Below are 18278 nucleotides of genomic sequence, written 5' to 3'. Positions count from 1 at the left end.
AAACCCAGGTTGTGACAAAGCGTTACATCACTGAAAACACCAGTGAACTATTTATTCAGAAGTTCTCCTCTGTAGCAGTGAATACATATTGTTTAAAAACATTACTCCTATTTTTGACTTTCTTTCACTTATTCTTTGGCTGACCTGTGTTCGTCCCCCCTTTATCCTCTAGACTGAATAGGGGACCTAACACAATTGGGGGCTTGTCTGTGATATTCCCTTGAAAAAGAAAAAAAGTCAGGCAAGGGTGAAAAGTCATTTGTAGTTGTGTTGAGAGTAACCAACAGGATTTACAAGATTTTATTGCAAATCCAAGTTTTGAAAAAGTTGAATTATGCCGCAAAGGTTATTTATTGTGCCTTGCATCCCACTTTAACATATCAGTACAGAAGTATGTTGTTAAGCAGGAAATACAAAACAAAGTATTAGAACAACTACTGCAGTAGACTTCAAGGTCCTAGTAAATCCTGTTTGTGGCAATGTTCCTTTTGCAGGACCAGGAGCTTCCTCTGTTAAAAGTAGCAAGGTTACTACATCCGCTACACCTCAACGTGAAAGGGTAGAGGCTATTATGTCCAGTTAGAACAAAGAACCATTTATGCTCCATAATAAACTTGTTTTATTCAACACACAGGGATATCATTCAGCTCCATGTTTCACATTACTGGCAGTCCTGGCTGTACACCACCCCCACCTGCCTGCGGATCTCATCCTCCACCTCAGCCAGCAGAAGAGAGTCGGCATGGGACACCACTGCACTCTCCTTTAGCCCTACATGGGTACAATCACACTGTAAGAACATGTACAGTACCGCTCAGTCTGCAGGTAGAAATATAGTAAATAGGATTAGGATTAGCATTAGGATTTCAGTGTTGCTGATGCCACCTTGTGGTAAAAGTATGTATAACATGTTAATGATGTGCCTTAACGTTATAATGAATCACCGACAGACTAAAATAGGCTGAATGTCACAGTACCTTTGAGCAAACACTGTCGAACCTCCTCTGCCTCGTAACGCATCCCCGTACTGTTCAGGAAGTTGATAGGCAGATGGGGCTCTGGCACTGGGTACTGGGTCTCCTTCCCGTTCACTACTAATGATGTGGGGCACCACATATGGGCAGGGATCTAAAAAGCATGGAACAGGATATTTTCACAACAGTAACAGCAGGCATACAATTATAATAGCTACAATGCAATGAAAATACTTCTCCATCTTTGTCTTACACAACACACATGTAACTTACTAATTGCCCTCCTGCATTGCTTCACATCTTTGTTCACTTACTAACTTTTAATATCTTCAAGATGCAAACTGGTTTGGTATTTTACTCAATTTAAAATGTATTTGATTATGCGGCTCTGCTGGGATGACCTACCCCGATGCTGCCCTTTGTCCCCACGATAATGGCATCATTTGGCAACAGTATACCTGAAGAGCAAGTAAACACTGCCAGCCTGTTCTTGGAGAACTTCAGAGTGACAACTACGGTCTCATCCACTCCTGCAACAACATAACAAAATGACGATTTACATTTGATGAAGTGGTAATCAAATAAATTGTGTACATTTAGTGACATGATTTTAAAAAGTGCAACATAAATGACTGTTGCAGTGTGTCCAATGTGTCCTCTGCAAAAAGAAACTGTTGAGTCAGTTCATTTTACTTTATATTGAAGAAGAATCTAAGTGTCTGGACTATCATATCTACTTTTATTGTGCCAGTTAAGACATAAGAGGTGAAGTTTTTTCAGACACGAACACTCCCTTGGTTAACGATTCTCAATTCATAAACAGTGTAAAATCCAACTAGCGAATATTTTACCAGCTCCAACTTAAAAACTCCCATTTATTATTATATGAGAGGCTGCAAATGAATATATATATATATATATGTCTGAGGTCATTGGGCAACTATCCTGCCACTGTCAACCTCTGATGATGTGTAGCAAACAGAAAGCAGGATTGAGCACGACGACGCCACTACAACAGTCTTTTTAATGACTCATATCACTCATATCATGTGAACAAAGATTTAGCTTTTTGGTAAACGAATGAGCTATGTTTGCAAAACTTCATCAGTGTTAATGAAGCGATAGAGATTCCTTAACATACACACATATCATTGAGATCCTACTGTTCTCTTTGTCATTACCTGTCTCCTGGAAGACCCCTGTGGCCTGGATGCCCTCCGGCTTCTCTCCATTATACACCATACATATGAACTGCAAGCAGTAGACACCAAGATCTAGCATTGCTCCTCCGCCCAGCTCCTTCTGCACTGATCTCGGCACGTCCTTTACCGGCACGCCAAACTCAGATCTGACCATCTTCACCTCTCCCACCTCCCCCTGGGCCAGCAGCCGTCTGATCTCCACTGAGGCCGGGAAGAATCGGGTCCAGACAGCCTAAAGCAAAGGGCAGGGTACTTTCTACAGTTATATTTTAGTTGCTCGGTGTTCTGTTACGTAGGTGTTGACTTACACTGGAACTCAAACATCACAGCTTAAAATAAAGGGTTTGCAAGCTTATTTAGATTAATTTCTTAACTATAGACATCCCGACCCCTAAATGATTTAAGTGAAAAGTAAATAAGTTAAAGCTTTGAAGATGTTTCCCATCCGTACCTCCATGAGGAAGACATTGTTCCTCTTGGCAGAGGTCAGGATCTCCTTCACCTCCTTGCTGTTCATGGCCAGCGGCTTCTCACACAGCACATTCTTCTTGGCATTCGTAAAGAGCTGACAAGTGCTCAGATGGTAGGGGTGGATAACGCCAACATACACCACGTCTGCACAAAAATAAACAAACAAACCAGAGAGTATGCTGTAGCAAGAGAGATTGTTCAGTACATTTTCCACAGGAAATGAAAACAGTTGGAAGTCAAACTGTACCGGAAATAAGCGGAGATTCAACAGAGGGTTGAAGCTAACTGCCTTGTGAAGCTTCAGCTCACACTGAAATATCCTGAAATAGCAAATGCAAAGAACCATCAGCCAATCTAATGTGACCAACCTATATCTGGATCTCTGGCCAGCTCCTCATAGCTGCCATATGCCCGGGGGATGCTATGCTTTTTGGCAAACTCCTGTGCATCCTCCAACTTGCGAGCTGCCACAGCCACAACCTGAAAATCCAGTTTTATGATATTCATTTTTGTAACACAGTGCTTCTGTTCCACCACAATGAAAGGCCCCAAGTTAAAAATCTAACTTGTTTTAGTCTATATGGAGAACTCAATACCTCCACATTACATGTTTTGCATTATGTAATGTATCTCATACTAGAACTGAGCTTTTTAGTGGTGTCTGCATATAGACCAGAATGGAAAAATAGTTTAATTGGCAATTTGTGTCATTCTCCCATTTAGAGATAGATAGATAGATAGATAGATAGATAGATAGATAGATAGATATACATTGTCATAGTAGCAACTTACAGACACAACAATACAAATAACAGGGATGAAAGATGCTCAATATATACAGCGAAACTCAATATGTACAACGAAACCGCAGAGTGCATTGATTTATGAAATTAAATTTAAACAATAGAGAAAGTGCAAAAATGCGTATGTGTAGTGTAGTGTATATGAAGTGTATATTATAAACATGTACAGTGAGTAACAAACAACAAAAGCGGTGCAAGGGCTATTGATGTTAATTCATTAATTTACAGAGGATCTGGCCAGAGTTGATTTATTGTAAAGTCTTATTGCCGTGGGCAGGAATGTTTTCCTGTAACGATCCTTGTGACAGCAGAGCTGGATGAGTCTTAAACTTAACTTAACTTAACTTAGATTCAGTTTGTAGTCAATGCATGCCTTAAGTATGGTACTTTGTTGTTCTTCTTAACATTAGATAAAACTATGTAATCTAAACTTCTATAATCATAACTTTTGCCTCAATAAAATGATTTATGGCAAAAAAAAAAGTGCCGTAGTTCTTCGGCTATAAAGTGCAAAGAAAATGTAGATGCCCATTTAGTGCGTTCTTTACGGTACAAAGAAAGTGTGCCAAAGTATTCAAAATGCTGCAAACAGTGTCTTGCATTGTATTTCTACTCACTGGTGTCCAGTGCCGATGGCATTTTGCTCGTTAAAGCTGCAGGTTGCAAATCTATAACGTTTCCTGATTTCAACAACGTGAACTGTGGCTTGTCGGAAACGTCAGAAATATAGCTGGTCTAAACGGAGCGAGAATCCTCGGCGAGTCCTGTGGAGACGTCTTGTATTTGAAACCAGTTAATGTGTGTCTACGCGTCAACTCATACTGATACCTGATGGTCTGCAGGAGGAAGACTGCTCAGGGCCACAGTGAAGTCATGACTGATCTTCCCCGCGCTACAGATTCCCCACCTGGTTGCCATGTTGGACACGGTTTGTAGTGGTGGACAGGAAACTAACAGATTGAGTTGATATCAGTACCACATCACGCCCACACGGTGGAGGTAGAATATTATCTTTAACGAAGAAATAACACAAATAAAATGATTTGTCAAAAAAACGTAGATAAAATGAAACTACTTTTTAATATTGTTCTGTCTTCTCTTTTTGCTTCCAATAGTCAGAGTCTTATTTTTATCCACGATTACGTTTTATAATTATCTCCTATTTCCGTATTGTTATCTCATTCTGTATTATTAATTTGATAAAATAAGATAATCCTGTATTAGTAAAAATGTGCAGGATTGCAGCAAGTAAAGTGCACACTAGAGACACATATTAAATCAAAATAAAAATATAAACAAGAAGTATAAATATAAGCAAACAGTAAAACAGAAATAAAAAACAGTAAAGAATCCACAATAGCAGTATTGCATATACAGACAGAATAAAAATTATTAAACAAAGTATTTATATTGCACCAGTTGAAGTGATTAATGTAATGTATCGAAACGAAACAGCCCTGGTATAAGATGACTTGTACAGGGGCATTTTGTTAGCGGCTATTTATCATTATATTGCTTGGCATTATATTGAAGCTGAATGGTCCATTGTATTTTACCTCTTCACTAAATAAGTAATAGGTCAAAGTTGCGCCACAGAAGCCACATCAAATTAATAGAAAGAAAGTGATAACAATTTCCTCGCAAATTGATGTTGAATACGTTTCGGTAATGGCCCCCTCCAGGTTTTCAGTCCAAAAACAATATTAGGAGGGGAATAAGAAGGTATAGGGCACACACTAGGACCATGCGGATTCATCGCCTTCCTCAAACCCGTGTGGTTTTTAGAAATTGTGACGCATAGACCAAGCTATCGAAAAATGATTTAAATATCAATAAATAAATAGATGCAAAATTGTATGAATAAATACAGGAATACATAAATAGAAGCTTAAATACAGAAATAAATAAAAGAATAATTAAATGCTTAAAAAAATGCTTCACCAAGACATACTGTATGGAAGATGAGATGTAAAAGACTGGAGGAAAGCAACAGCAAGAAGTGGACTTTTTTGCAAGGTGAGATGAGGCCAGTCAGAAGCTGAATGTTAACACAAACCAATGAATAAAAGCATCCCATGCTAGCTAGTGTGCAGCAAACTCAAGAGTAACTGCACACTTAAACATCATGTTTTTAAGCTAGAAAAGTAATTGTATGACCGGACTGTGATGAAACACATCAATAATGGTGTTAATATTGATAAGCATTTCAGCGGCTTGAGTCTACATATCTACTCATACTGATACCTTGTGGTCTTCAGGAAGAAGAGGAGTTTTCAGTGAAGTCATGACTGATCTTCCCACGCTATAGATTCCCCAACTGGTTGCCATGTTGGGGAGGAAACCAACAGATTGAGTTGATTTCCACAGTGGCACAAGATGGAGGCACGGTGTTCCCTTCCTTCTTCCCTGCCTAGACTCAAGGCCATCGTATAAACAATCATTTTTATTAAGTTTTTGACTATAAGACCTTTTACCTTACTGAATATTTAAATTTCGATGGGCAATGTTCTGTCCCAAGACAAACTCTTGGTGACATGAGTAAGACGTGACAATGTACAGGGACGTTCTGTTGGTCTGCATGTATCATTATATTGCTTGAGGCTGAATGGTACATATATTCAACCTCTGTACTAAATAAATAAATGTAAAAGGTTAAAGTTGTGGCACGGAAACACATGACATGTATAGAAATACATTGTACATAATTTACTCATAACTCTTTCTTTTTATATCTGCAAATGTCAATTCATTCACAAAGCAACACCAAAATAATATTACTGCATTTGCATTCATGGACTGCATCCTGTATCAATGAGACACCGCCCAGTTTTTAGAAGGCCTACAGTACAAGGCCGAAAGGTTGGAAAACAAGTATTAAATGAGCCATGCTCTTTGCTGACTCATAAAGACCTAACCTTGAAAAGCAAGCTTTGCAACCTATTTCTATATAGAGACCATGAGCCTATTTGTACACGACTGCAGGGGTCAGACATGACAAAACACCTTGATTCAAATGTGCCACTCGAAGTCTCTTCTTCTCTCTAGTGGATGATATTTGAAATGAAACACGGCTTTCCCAATCAATCCTCTATTGGGTTCATCAATCACGCACCCCACAGTGACAGCTGGGGATGCCTTTAGAGGCCTAGGACTTGATTACAGGACATGGCTGCTCTGTGTGTTTACATTGTGATTTATCTGGTTTAAGACCTTTTTAAACTGACATTTGTACACAACACACACAGTGTCAGTGTGTGTTGTGTACTGTATTATAAGGACCTCCGAGGTCTTTACATAGTGACTCTGCAGATTGACAGTTTGGAGATCTAACGGGTCGATAAGATGCAAAACAAATAAATGGAAAGCAAACAATCAATGCATTGATTTGCATGGTCAAATAATTTGCAGATTAGATTTTTACTTCAGTAGCAGCTCACTCCAGTATGTTATCCAAGTCCCAATTGTCTCACTGACACTGTGTCTGCTCGGGCTTTGTCCCACACTGCCATGAGTGATCTGCTTAAAGATCCAAAGCCTGCCTCGAGCAGCTCCCTATGTTCCATCTGAGTAAGTCAGGTGAAAACAGCCCGGCTTTGGAGTGATGTCACTGGCTGTCCTGGTGGAAGGCAACTCCCACCTGTTTCCTGATTTCATCCATGATCTCTGTTAGTAAGACAGAGTCTGCCAGAGGCATCCGTGGGCTCTCCTTAAGTCCTGCAGATGAAGAGGAGTTTAACAGGGAAATCAGACATGTCCGTTTATAACCAGAGTTAAATTATGCACATATCCACAATGGGCATAAATTATCTCATAGCACGGATGTAAAGAGTATGTAAATTCATAAGAGGCTAAACAAATGGGAGTGTAATACTGTATAAGCTAGAGGACATCCCAAGGACTGATAAGGTCTGAATCAATCTGATGAGTGCATTCATATATTCATATACATTTTCTCAAGAAGCTCCAGAAAGGTGACCGTTTCATTGAATTCTTTCAAACTCACCTTACCTTTGAAATGGGCTCTTTATACAGTGTCACCTCTTTGAAGACAAATACACAACCTTCCTTTTTATCGTGACTACCTTTAAGCTGGCACTGCCTCACTTCTTCTGCGAAATTCAGAGGGAGGCAGGGTTCAGGCATCGTTCACCTTGAGTGTGGTCGGGCAGTGCATGGAGCCGAGGACCTGGAGGGGAAAGAGGACATGCCTTTTGGTGTTTATCTAATCACTCAACTCGTAACTCAACTGTCAAATGCAATGTGTATGGATCCTTGATTTAACGCTTCAGTTTAATAAAATGTGAAACTAATTAGCAGTCAACTCAGTTTTTGCATGTCTCGATCATTTCTTAATTAAGTCAAATGTTCCTGTGCAAGACTACCATAACTTACTTTAATGGAGCCCTCAGTGCCGCTGATGACGGCACTGTTCGGAAGTCGAGCAGCAATTGAAAAGGCGCAGAAGGCCATCCTGTTCCTGGACAACTTCATCACCACAACCACTGACTCATCCACTCCTGTCAAACATGTAAAAAGGTAAATCATTGAAACAATAGTGAACAGCAAATGGCGGGATGGATGGAATTTTATTCAGGATTTACTGGCATAAAGTCACAAAAAACTTTTTTTGTGTAGCTATTAAATTAAATATGTTATATAAAAAAATAAGTAAAAGACAAGAAAAGGCTCAGTGCATGTATAGTGTGATGGACTTACGTTGAAGGATTTTATGCCATGAGACAGTATTCCCCTGTCAGTTTTTGTGTATTACTGTATTCTCCGGGGAGGCTTTGGATTAGTGTGACACTTTAAAGATAAGTCTGGGATTTTCTGTGTGAATAATTCATCCCTGAGGTGTTTACATTGTGGACAGTTTCTTTAAAAAAAAGTTTCTTGTGCATCACACGAAGGATTCTCATTTTCATTTTTTTTAATGGTTTTAATAGCCACTTTGTAATCAGTGATTCATGCAGTGTGGTTAATGAGACTAATCTACTTCCCACCTCTGCTGCATGACCGGTGCGCTGAATCATACCTGAGTCAAGCAGCACCCCTGTGTCCTTGGTGGACTGTGGCCTCTCTCCATTGAACACCATCAGCACAAGCTGCAAGCAGTACACTCCGATATCCAGCAGTGCGCCACCGCCCAGCTCCTTTTCCACAGAGCGGGGGATGTGGAGCTGAGGGGAGCAGAAGTAGGCTTTGACCAGTTTAAGCTCGCGTACTGCCTTCTCCACCAGCAGCCTGCGTACCTCGCCGTGTACCAGAAAACAGCGTGACCAGATGGCCTGAGCGGGACAGAGCAGAAAATCTAGCACCACTGCAACAGTAAACAGCAACATCTTATACTGGACTTTCAACTGAGCAGCAGTTTATCACCACATCTCTCCACTTTCTCCACCTGCCATGAGTGCTGTGGCCGAGATGTGATGGTCAAACATGATCTTGTGCCATGAGGCATAAATATTCCCAGGACATTCAGGGTTTTGCTTCCTACCTTATTTCTCCTTGCTTTTTACTTACAGAGAGCCAGATGAGAAGATGGATAATACTCTCTGCAAATGGGGATGATATAAATTCTCACATAATTATTGGCAGGAAAGGAAATAATGCTAAATCTTATTGCCAAAATGTCAAAGAAAAAGTAATTTATTAGCAACATTATCAAAATAGTTTTCTGCATGTGATACATTTTTATTTCCACAAGACAATTAAAAGGGGAAGATGTCTGTGTGTTATGATTATTACCTTCCAGTTTTAACCTACAATCACACCTTCATTTTGTTTTGTGCTGGCACCAAACATGCACCTGCTATGTCAGCTTCAACCGTATCTCCATCGAGAACGAGGACACAGATGTTCCAGGCTCAGCTTCAAACAGCGACACCAACAAGCCATTATCTCTGCCTGTGCAGCCGCTCACAGCTCTTAACTCACCAATGCCCGGGTCGTTGCCCAGCTACACATAGCTGCCGTAAGCCTTAGGAATACCATGCCTCTTGGCAAACTCTTTGGCATGCTGCAAGCTCCTCCTTGCAATCACTGGTATGCGTGTGAAAGGAGAAACACACACACACACACACACACACACACACACACGCATCACAGTGCTGCTCTGTTTAGTACAAAGGAGACACCTTGGGTGAAAATATGAAGTGAGCTTGTTTGGGTAGAGTACCTGGTGATCTCCAGGAGGCAGAGTCTTCATAGCCACGCTGAAGTCATGGCTGATCTTCCCTGCACCACAGAGCCCCCACCGGGTTGCCATGTTGACTTGGAATGTATAAGTGACAAATGAGGGGGATGGTGCTCTAGTAAAGATCTAAGCTGCTGGCGAATTGTGACCTTGGGTTGCATGTTCAGGGGAAGAAAGCTACTAAACTGTCATGCCTTAGAGCCAGCAGCACTTCAGCGAGAAGGCTCCTGAATTTATATGCTTGGGAGGCTGGATGTGTCACCTTCTGTTCCCACCCTGAGGTAGAGTGTGCAACACACACACACACACACACAACACACACACACACACACACACACACACACACACACACACACACACACACACACACACACACACACACACACACACACACAGAGACTGCTGTGTTATTGCTGACACAGACCTTTCAATTTGGGGCTGAAGTGGTTTGTACCAGTTGTCTCTCACAATCTGTAACAGGAGTATCAGTGGGGGCTCTAAACATTAACAAGCTGAAGGGGGAAAAGCTGAAAGTTGAATGTGTACAGGGCGAGGGCTCACCTTGCCCACTGATCAGCACTCTCCCACTGTACAGGTCAAGTATTGGAACCAGGAGCTGCTTTGTTTCCCACTGAGAGAGCCACTGATTAGCCCGCGATGGTCCGTCAGCCACACAGAAGCCACTGATTAAACCCGAGTCTCGTAGGGGTTTCTGGGATAAATAGATATGCTGGGTTCACAGAATGCTCATAGTGGCCACAGCAGGGCAATTTAACTGGCCAGTAAGCTGAGCAAGGATGACTATGGAAAAGCATGAGCTCAGTTGCCCTTGAGCTAAATATCATCCGTTTAGACAGACAGGCGGTTGTGTAAACTTCCTGCCACGTGCTGCCAGTAGAGGACACTGTGTTGTCAGCAGAGTTTACTTTCTCTCTCAAGCTCCGAGGAGTTGACATTTGTCATTGTAAGGAATTACATAAACGTTCGCGAAATCAGGTGAACTAAGGAGGAGATAAATGCACTTTTTAATCTGCCAGTGTTCCTATAACATTTGTTGAATTTGTTGTCATCTGTGGATAGTAAAAAAAAAAAGTTTCACACCATATACAAAATATTTTCTATCTCAATGTATACCCATTTAATATTGCAGTCAATTCAAAGTACACTCCAGTGATGATCTTGTCCAAGCATGTGAGTCTTGAGTATATATGGTGTGTTTCGTCATCTCCCGCAGGAGCTATATGGTGATTGGATTTACATGAGAACATACAGTAGTGTCAGTGTTAGCAACTTCTTCATGATGAAAACAATATTTTGTATCACTGACTCTACTCGATGGCGGCTTTCCTTTTGCATTTCACTTCCAAATTAATACTGGGAGCTGTGTGCCGTTGTCATAACAACAAGGTACCAGCTGGGCAATTTGTATGCAAATGGCATTGGGCTTGTCCTGATATCCTTGCCTATACCACAGGACCTGGTTATCATGGGAATGCCCAACTCCTCCTTGAGTAATTGTACCCTTTTTTAAAACTTTTCTTTTACTACGGACACAGCAGTGTTTCTCTGGCATCGCCACAGGTGTAAAGAAAAGAGGTAAAAGTGTGAGAGAGGATGTGCAACCTGACAGGGCAAGTGCAACTAGATTTTGAATTGGTGTGAAGCAATGAATTGGTTCTGTGCGGCCTGGCTGAACTGCCAGCAGACAGACACACAGCACAGAGGCTCAGGTGGTCGGAGAAGGGTAATCTGGATAGGACTCGGACAGGGTCGCCCAACAGCCGTGCACTGGGACCCCAAAGCTCTCACTCTCAGCTGAGCCATGGAAGCCTACTTTTCAGCGGAGAGTGAAAACATAAAAAAAGTGCAGTTTGAGACCCTGGGATAGAGGTGGATGCTAAAGACAGATCCAGAAGAGCAAATGTTGATGAGCCGAGTCATTCAGAAACCTGGAATACGAAAGGAAGCCAGGGCCTCATTATTTAGCACGGCCAGGACGATTGCCTTCCACTCCTTTCACTTCTCACTGCCTTTATTTGATTAAGAATTCATGCATCATCTCTTGTCTCCGCCCCTATTCCACCAGGACATGGAGGAAGACCGGCCACAACAGTTTCCTTCAAGGGTGCGTCCCATTTTGCATGTGAAGGTGGTTGATCACAGATAACAGTTTTGTTTTACACATTGTCACATCATTTCATCTGTACATATTGCTATCAAAAAGAGCCCTCCCCCATGTTGTTGTAAAAACAAATTTTGGAAGGAAACGAACAAACACAATAAACTTGTAAACTGGTAGGATTTCTTTTTTTAGGCTAGCCTGTTATTTGATGTTGTTGAACTCTTTTAGAATTTGTATTATTATAGATAGTACTGGCTACATTGTGGCTCTGCAACCCCAGTTACCATGTAACAGCTTCGTATTTCATCAGCAACTTCAAGTTAATGGGAAATAAAAAAGGACCAGAGAGAGGCACCCTAATCCTATTTTGATTGATGTGGATATGCAGAGGGTTATCCCCCCTTCCTCCAGCTGTCAGTGTAAGTGAGAGCCATCTTGTTGCTTTGTATTTTTATTTTTTTTGTCGGGGAAAAGGAACAGTATTGCAGCAGTTATTGGAGCCCCATCACTCCGTCCTCTCTGTCTCAAGGTCACTGCAGAGGAAGGGTGTCAGGCTAGACAAGCGCCAGAAGGTGCCGGCCATTTTGAGGGGACGTTGGGAGCTTGATGAATCCAGAGAGGGAGAGGGAAGTGTGCAGAGAGGAGTAATAAGTCATTTTGTCAATGCTACAGCATGTTCTGATGTGTGGGCCGGGTTATTTTTTTTCCATTAGAAAAAGTGTGATAGAAGGAGACTGAGAGGAGCAAGCCGAAATGGGAGCCTTTGAGCCGCTCAGCATTGTGCTGGCCCTTTGAGAGTCCTATCTTTGTCTGCAGCACACACACACACACACACACACACACACACACACACACACACACACACACACACACACACACACACACACACACACACACACACACTGGGAGGCTGAGCTGTGGAGCAAGAGCAGGCTGGACTAGAGCTGACTTAGCTGCCCTTCATCTGGATGTTAGCGCTGATAGCGAGGGCAGCAGGATGTAGAAAGAGTAGAGCAGAACATAAAGCTATTACACCGAGTTACTGCTCATTTCGACCAACTCTCCATGCGTTTCATGGTTTTTGTCAGCTGTTTTCGTGAGGCGAAAAACACTCATAAAAGTGAACAGAGAAGACACATTAGGCAACACCTCAGCAGCCTGGTTATTAAATGTTTATAGTTTATTTTACACAGTATTGTATTGATGCTTGGTTGCCTGTTAAGGTCAATTTGTTGCACTGTTAATGACAGTATACGCAACAGAATAAGCAAGCACCAACTGACAACCAAAATGCCCCTGAACAATGTGACCTAATCCTCACGTCTACAAACCTACAAACCCAAAGGACATTTTAAGCTAAATTTACTTTGGTCTAACACTTGCAATGTCTCATTGTTGTGTAATCTTTAAATATACAAGCAAACTCTGACCAAACTCTAAGCAAAGTTGCATGCAGAACTACAAGGAGAATGGGTTTACCAAGGTGAGTTTTCATGTTAACAATTGTGCTAAAATGTGTCTCGTTTTTTCTGTAATGGCTACACTTAATGGATGTGAAAGAGGGGTTTCAAACCAACAAATAAAGCCCTTTGAGAGGAAGTTTTGCCCCTGTGGTTAGTGTCTATTTCTATTTGAGTGGTAAACAAAGTGTCTACTCTATCAGTGCTGTTGTTCCACTGGAGTAAGTACTATCTGTCTCCATTAAATGCAGCTTGCATCTAGAGGACATGGGACACCCACTGCCTCTCTCTCTCTCACACACACACACACACACACACACACACACACACACAAAAAACAAAAAGAAGTAGTGTCTCTATCCAAGTTCACGGCGGTGCCTCCTTGTATCGGCTGACTGAGATTGTCGATTATCGATATGAAGTCCATCTCATTGAGATGGACTTCAATTGAGCCCATTGAGAATAGCCTTTACTGCAGTTCTTTGCTTTTCTTTAAATGAAGACATTATGAAGATATACACTCATGAACAATCACCTCTGTTTTTCGTCTCCCACTCTTTTAAGCCACACACATGGCTGCCAGCAGCTCCTCGCAGGACGCTGATTTGTCTAAGCACAAATACACACATTTTTGTTGTGCTGTAGAGAACCCAGAGAAAACAACGTTCTTTCTCGATGTGATCATAAAGTTAAGTGTAACTGCTGTAGTGGTGCCGAGGGACATCAATGTGTTATTGGATACAGAGCAGCAACATCAGAGCTGGTATTTAATAGTTTATTCCACATATTTAAAGTATTGATGAATTAATTATGAATGAATCCATTAAAATGTACAAACCATTTGTAAAGAACCTCAAATAAGCTACAAATACAAAGAAGGTTTTGAGGATTAACACCAGCCCAAAAATTCCAACCAGGCAACTCTCAATCTCAATTCTAATTCTCATTATTGACACATTATTGATACATAAGGCATTGCCAAAGCATGCATTACCCATTTATAAACCCACAACTTTAAAGTTTATAAATCACAACCCATTACAAAGTTGTCCCAATATATTGCAATATTGATGAGTACTCTTCTTAGTAGAAGTTCTAACTTAGCTTCATAGTTTAAACTTTTTTCCCGTAAACATTTCCTCCTCCTGGTAAGACATCCCTCAGCCCCCTTCCTCTACCGCATGACAGAAAAACTGTTCACTGAGACCAATGTAGCCGCTTCACCCACCTTTTGATTTCCCACTCCATCAGCGGTCTATATCCCCCCTGTTGACCAGTCACACTGGCTCCTCTGCGGGGTGGCCGAAGCCATTAAGCAACCAACACACTCCGCTGCGTCCCCGTGTTTAATTGCCTGATAGGGTTTGTGATATTTTTATCAGCTGTCCTGTGGCGGATGGCTGCTAAGAGGGGAGAGAGAGAGAGAGAGAGAGAGAGAGAGAGAGAGAGAGACGGAGAGAGAGAGAGAGAGAGAGAGAAAGAGAGAGAGAGAGAGAGTGTGTGTGTGTGTGTCTTTATGTGTCATGCCTCGGTACACCTTTGACAAGAGAACTGCCGGCTTGCTCAGGAAACCCGGAGCTTCTGTGCACCTGCATATCAAACTGTGTGACCCAGCCTCTCAGCCGTGACATAGCACAGAACATCCGTACCTAAATTGGGCTTTCGCTTTGATGCCTCATCGTCCTCTTGCTACAATAATGAACTATGTCTTCAACACTTTGGAGCTGATTTTCCCACATACAGTACACAGTTGTTCATTCACAGTGGCAAATTGAGGATATTTTCAAATTTATGAGGTTTAAAAAATGGCTCTGGAAAGTATCGTGGATTGATGTTTCACTCCAAGCTGCCATCAGGATCAGATATGGTGGCTTTTCCTGCAGGGACTTTATATACAGATACAGTACCAAGGTTACTCTTGCTGTCGCTCACACGCATGCACAAATATGCGTAACAGTAGCACTTCCCTGCCAGCTGTTATGTTTATTAACTGTATGCTTGTCCACAGTCAGAGTGATTTAGGGCTTTGGAGGGAGGTGAAGGGAGAAAGAAGTGTCAGTGGGGGAGCCAGAGAGAGAGAGAGACAGACTCTGATACTTATTAGAGCACCGGAGCCTACTAACTGCCGACCAACACAAAACCAGGGAAAAACCAATTCGCTCACTTTTCCAGCTGAGTTTTTGGCAGGGGATTAAGAAGTGGATTTCACCTCTTTGAGTGCAAACTCTGTCTCATGTGGGAATTATTGAATTCGTTCAGCAACTTCCTCAATGCAGTTCTGCGGTCACTCCACACACTGATTGGGTACAGCCAGTTCGTCACACAAGCTTACAAAGCAAGCACACTTTCTCCCAAAATAGGGTAAGGGTAAAATTTACCCTGGAATAAATGAATGAAAAAATATGCACCACATTTCATGGTAAATCTTGATCTTTCCTTAACATATTTTCTGAGTGGACAGTTAACTCAGACAATAAAATCAATTCAAATCCTTAGATGCCATTGCTCTGCCTATGCCATTAGAAAAGCTGACTAGAAAAGGCAAAATATGCTTACATTTTCTCAATTGCCAAAAATATGCTTTTACGGTAGCTTGAGGTGGTCTTTGTCGAAAAAAGGAGTTAATGCAAGGATTTTTCTTATTGTATTTTTTAATACTGCAGGGAAAAAGGCTCTGTGGCAAACACAGGTTTATGATACTCACATGTTTTAAACTATGAAAATCTTCTCAAATGAAGTCCACTTTCATGATTTTCAAAGTGTGAATGCATTGCCCAGAAGTAAAACACATAATAAACCTACACCACGGTAGCATGAGTGACTAGTTGGCGTGAGTCTCATTTCACCAGCTTTTAGCAATTATCTTTTTTCTCTTTTAAGCTTCACAATTCTCAGGAAGAAATACCTATTGGCGTATTTAATATTCTAGAACAAAACTTTAAAACATCTTAAGCTTAAGCTTGTGTTAAACCCGACGCGGTTGAGATGAGGAAACCGGAAATGCACAGGTGCTAACTCATCCCTGCTTGTCTTTGTCTCTGCACAGTATGAAACATAGCCAAGTAGCTAACATGAAACAACAATGAATAATTCCTGAACATCTCACTCCAGTTTTCTCTTTCGTAGAAGATGAGTTAAATGGCCAAACTGACCTGTTTCCAGTTTTCTCCTTCTTCCATTCGGTTTAATGGCAGATTACAGCTTTGCATTTTGCGCCAACTTTTGACCAAACACTGTAGCCAAGATTATTCGTTCAAAATCAGTTAAAATACTTTTTCAGCCACATTTCAAAAGCAATAACAGGGGCATATGTTTTTGCCACTCAAAATGTTTGAGTAGTTGAAAACACGGGGTCCTTGATTTCAGATAAAGTTAAACGAATCTGGCTTCTCATTTCAGCCCGATTTCATTCTCAGGGTGTCAAATACTGACACCCTTTAGCATCTATGCATCAATATTAGAAGCTCAGAGCAAGTGCCCCCGAAGTGTGGTGACATAGAAAACATGTCACTTCACAAACATAGTAATTTTAACCCAAACCCAGATATTATTTCCTATCCTAACTTGGTGGCTTCGTTGCTTTTAAGCAAGTGGTTTTGATTAAATTCACAAAGCTAACCGCATATTTTTGGCAAACGTAGTTTGCATAATTTTGACGCGCTAGAAATTGACACCATGGGTCCTGACCAAGCATCATAGCCTCTGTGAGGAGTTTGGAATGAGAACAGGTTCCTCATTTCTAGCTGGCGACAAACTATTTAGTGCCTGAACTGACTTCATGTTGCTAACACATTTTATCAGCTGTAGCTAGCAAGCTAATCAGCGTTAATCAATAAGTTGGTATAAAACCCTTTCTCCAATTGACTTTCTAATGTTTCTTGCTGTCTTTTTTATTTTTTGTTTATACATAACAATCTTGTAAAAGGGGTCTTACATATGTGTCCTTACCAGCTGATGATCCATGTAAAAGACTTAAAGAAATAATGAAAATATAATTGTTGCAGTGGAGAGTCAGTGAGTCCTGCTACTATGAATATGATATGTAAATTAATACTAACATTCCAAATATAACTCCTAATGGAGCCCGATGCACAACACTTTAAATTACTGTGCCTATAATTGTTTCGCGAAGGGTCAATTGGGCAACAGGAAAAAGGAGATATAGGTCAAAAAGAAAATCAAGAAACATGTCTGACTCTTCTCATCACCACATCAGAACTGATCATGCATAATTCTCTAAATGTCTTTGTGCTTGACATAAAAATCATGAAATATTCAGAGTTTAACTGCCTCCTTTAATCCCAACGGCTGTGCCAGGATTAGAAAGGAAGCAGAACTGGATGTTCAAAAACACCGCCTCTTTCTCTTCCTGTCTGTCCGTCTCTTCCTCACAATTAAACGTGCACTGAGCGTGGCCGCAGACATACTCCATTGCTCGGCCATCACCTCACCAGTCTTTTCCTCTCCACTGCACAACCCTCACATGCTCCTCCTCTTTCCTACACTACGGGTTCTCTCCTTCACCCCCTCCGTCATTCTTCTTATCACACACACACACACACACACACACACACACGCACACACACACACACACACACACACACACACACACACACACACACACACACACACACACACACACACACACACACACAAAGAGGCACACACACAAATATACGAGCACAAACACAATAATATTTTCCTCACTCCTCCCTATTTTTTATTTTTTTTCTCTTTTTCTCTGGGGAAGTTGGCACGACTGTAACTCTCTATTGTATCCACTGCTGTGGGCTATGTGGTTACACACTCAAACATACATACATGCAATATAAATCATATAAATCTTGCACGTTTTGCAAATAAAAAACGAATCCCTGAGAAACACCTGAGGAGGAAACATCAAAGGTACAATAGCTCCAAAGGATCCACCTCTGCTAATGAAAGTGAGTCATCCTTTACACAAATTAGCATCTGCTTCCTTCATGTTATGTATAGACTCTATCGCCTCTGGGAGGCCTGCTTCCTTAATGGCTGTTGGTAAAGATACAGA

At 41.3% G+C, this 18278-nt stretch overlaps 1 protein-coding gene and 1 pseudogene across 2 annotated transcripts; both read right to left on the bottom strand.

Annotated features, from left to right (window-relative positions):
- Positions 1–193: 193 nt before the first annotated feature.
- dhdh.2 (dihydrodiol dehydrogenase, tandem duplicate 2) lies at positions 194–4368 on the bottom strand (the record flags this gene model as incomplete). The annotated part of the gene is made up of 7 exons (XM_079217349.1): positions 194–771; positions 978–1128; positions 1380–1504; positions 2156–2408; positions 2628–2791; positions 3016–3127; positions 4279–4368. The coding sequence occupies 7 exons, from the start codon at positions 4366–4368 to the stop codon at positions 662–664; spliced, it is 1005 nt and encodes a 334-aa protein (XP_079073475.1). The 3' UTR covers positions 194–661.
- A 2686-nt stretch (positions 4369–7054) lies between these two features.
- Positions 7055–9718, bottom strand: LOC306735333 (trans-1,2-dihydrobenzene-1,2-diol dehydrogenase-like; annotated as a pseudogene). The gene is made up of 6 exons: positions 9629–9718; positions 9388–9499; positions 8486–8770; positions 7843–7967; positions 7533–7636; positions 7055–7164 (listed from the first exon to the last, which is right to left on the bottom strand). The product of its transcript is annotated as a trans-1,2-dihydrobenzene-1,2-diol dehydrogenase-like (transcript).
- Positions 9719–18278: the final 8560 nt, after the last annotated feature.

The sequence above is a fragment of the Taurulus bubalis genome (genome assembly GCF_910589615.1).
Source record: "Taurulus bubalis genome assembly, chromosome: 4".
NCBI lineage: Eukaryota > Metazoa > Chordata > Actinopteri > Perciformes > Cottidae > Taurulus > Taurulus bubalis.
This window is presented reverse-complemented; position numbering and strand designations above follow the sequence as displayed.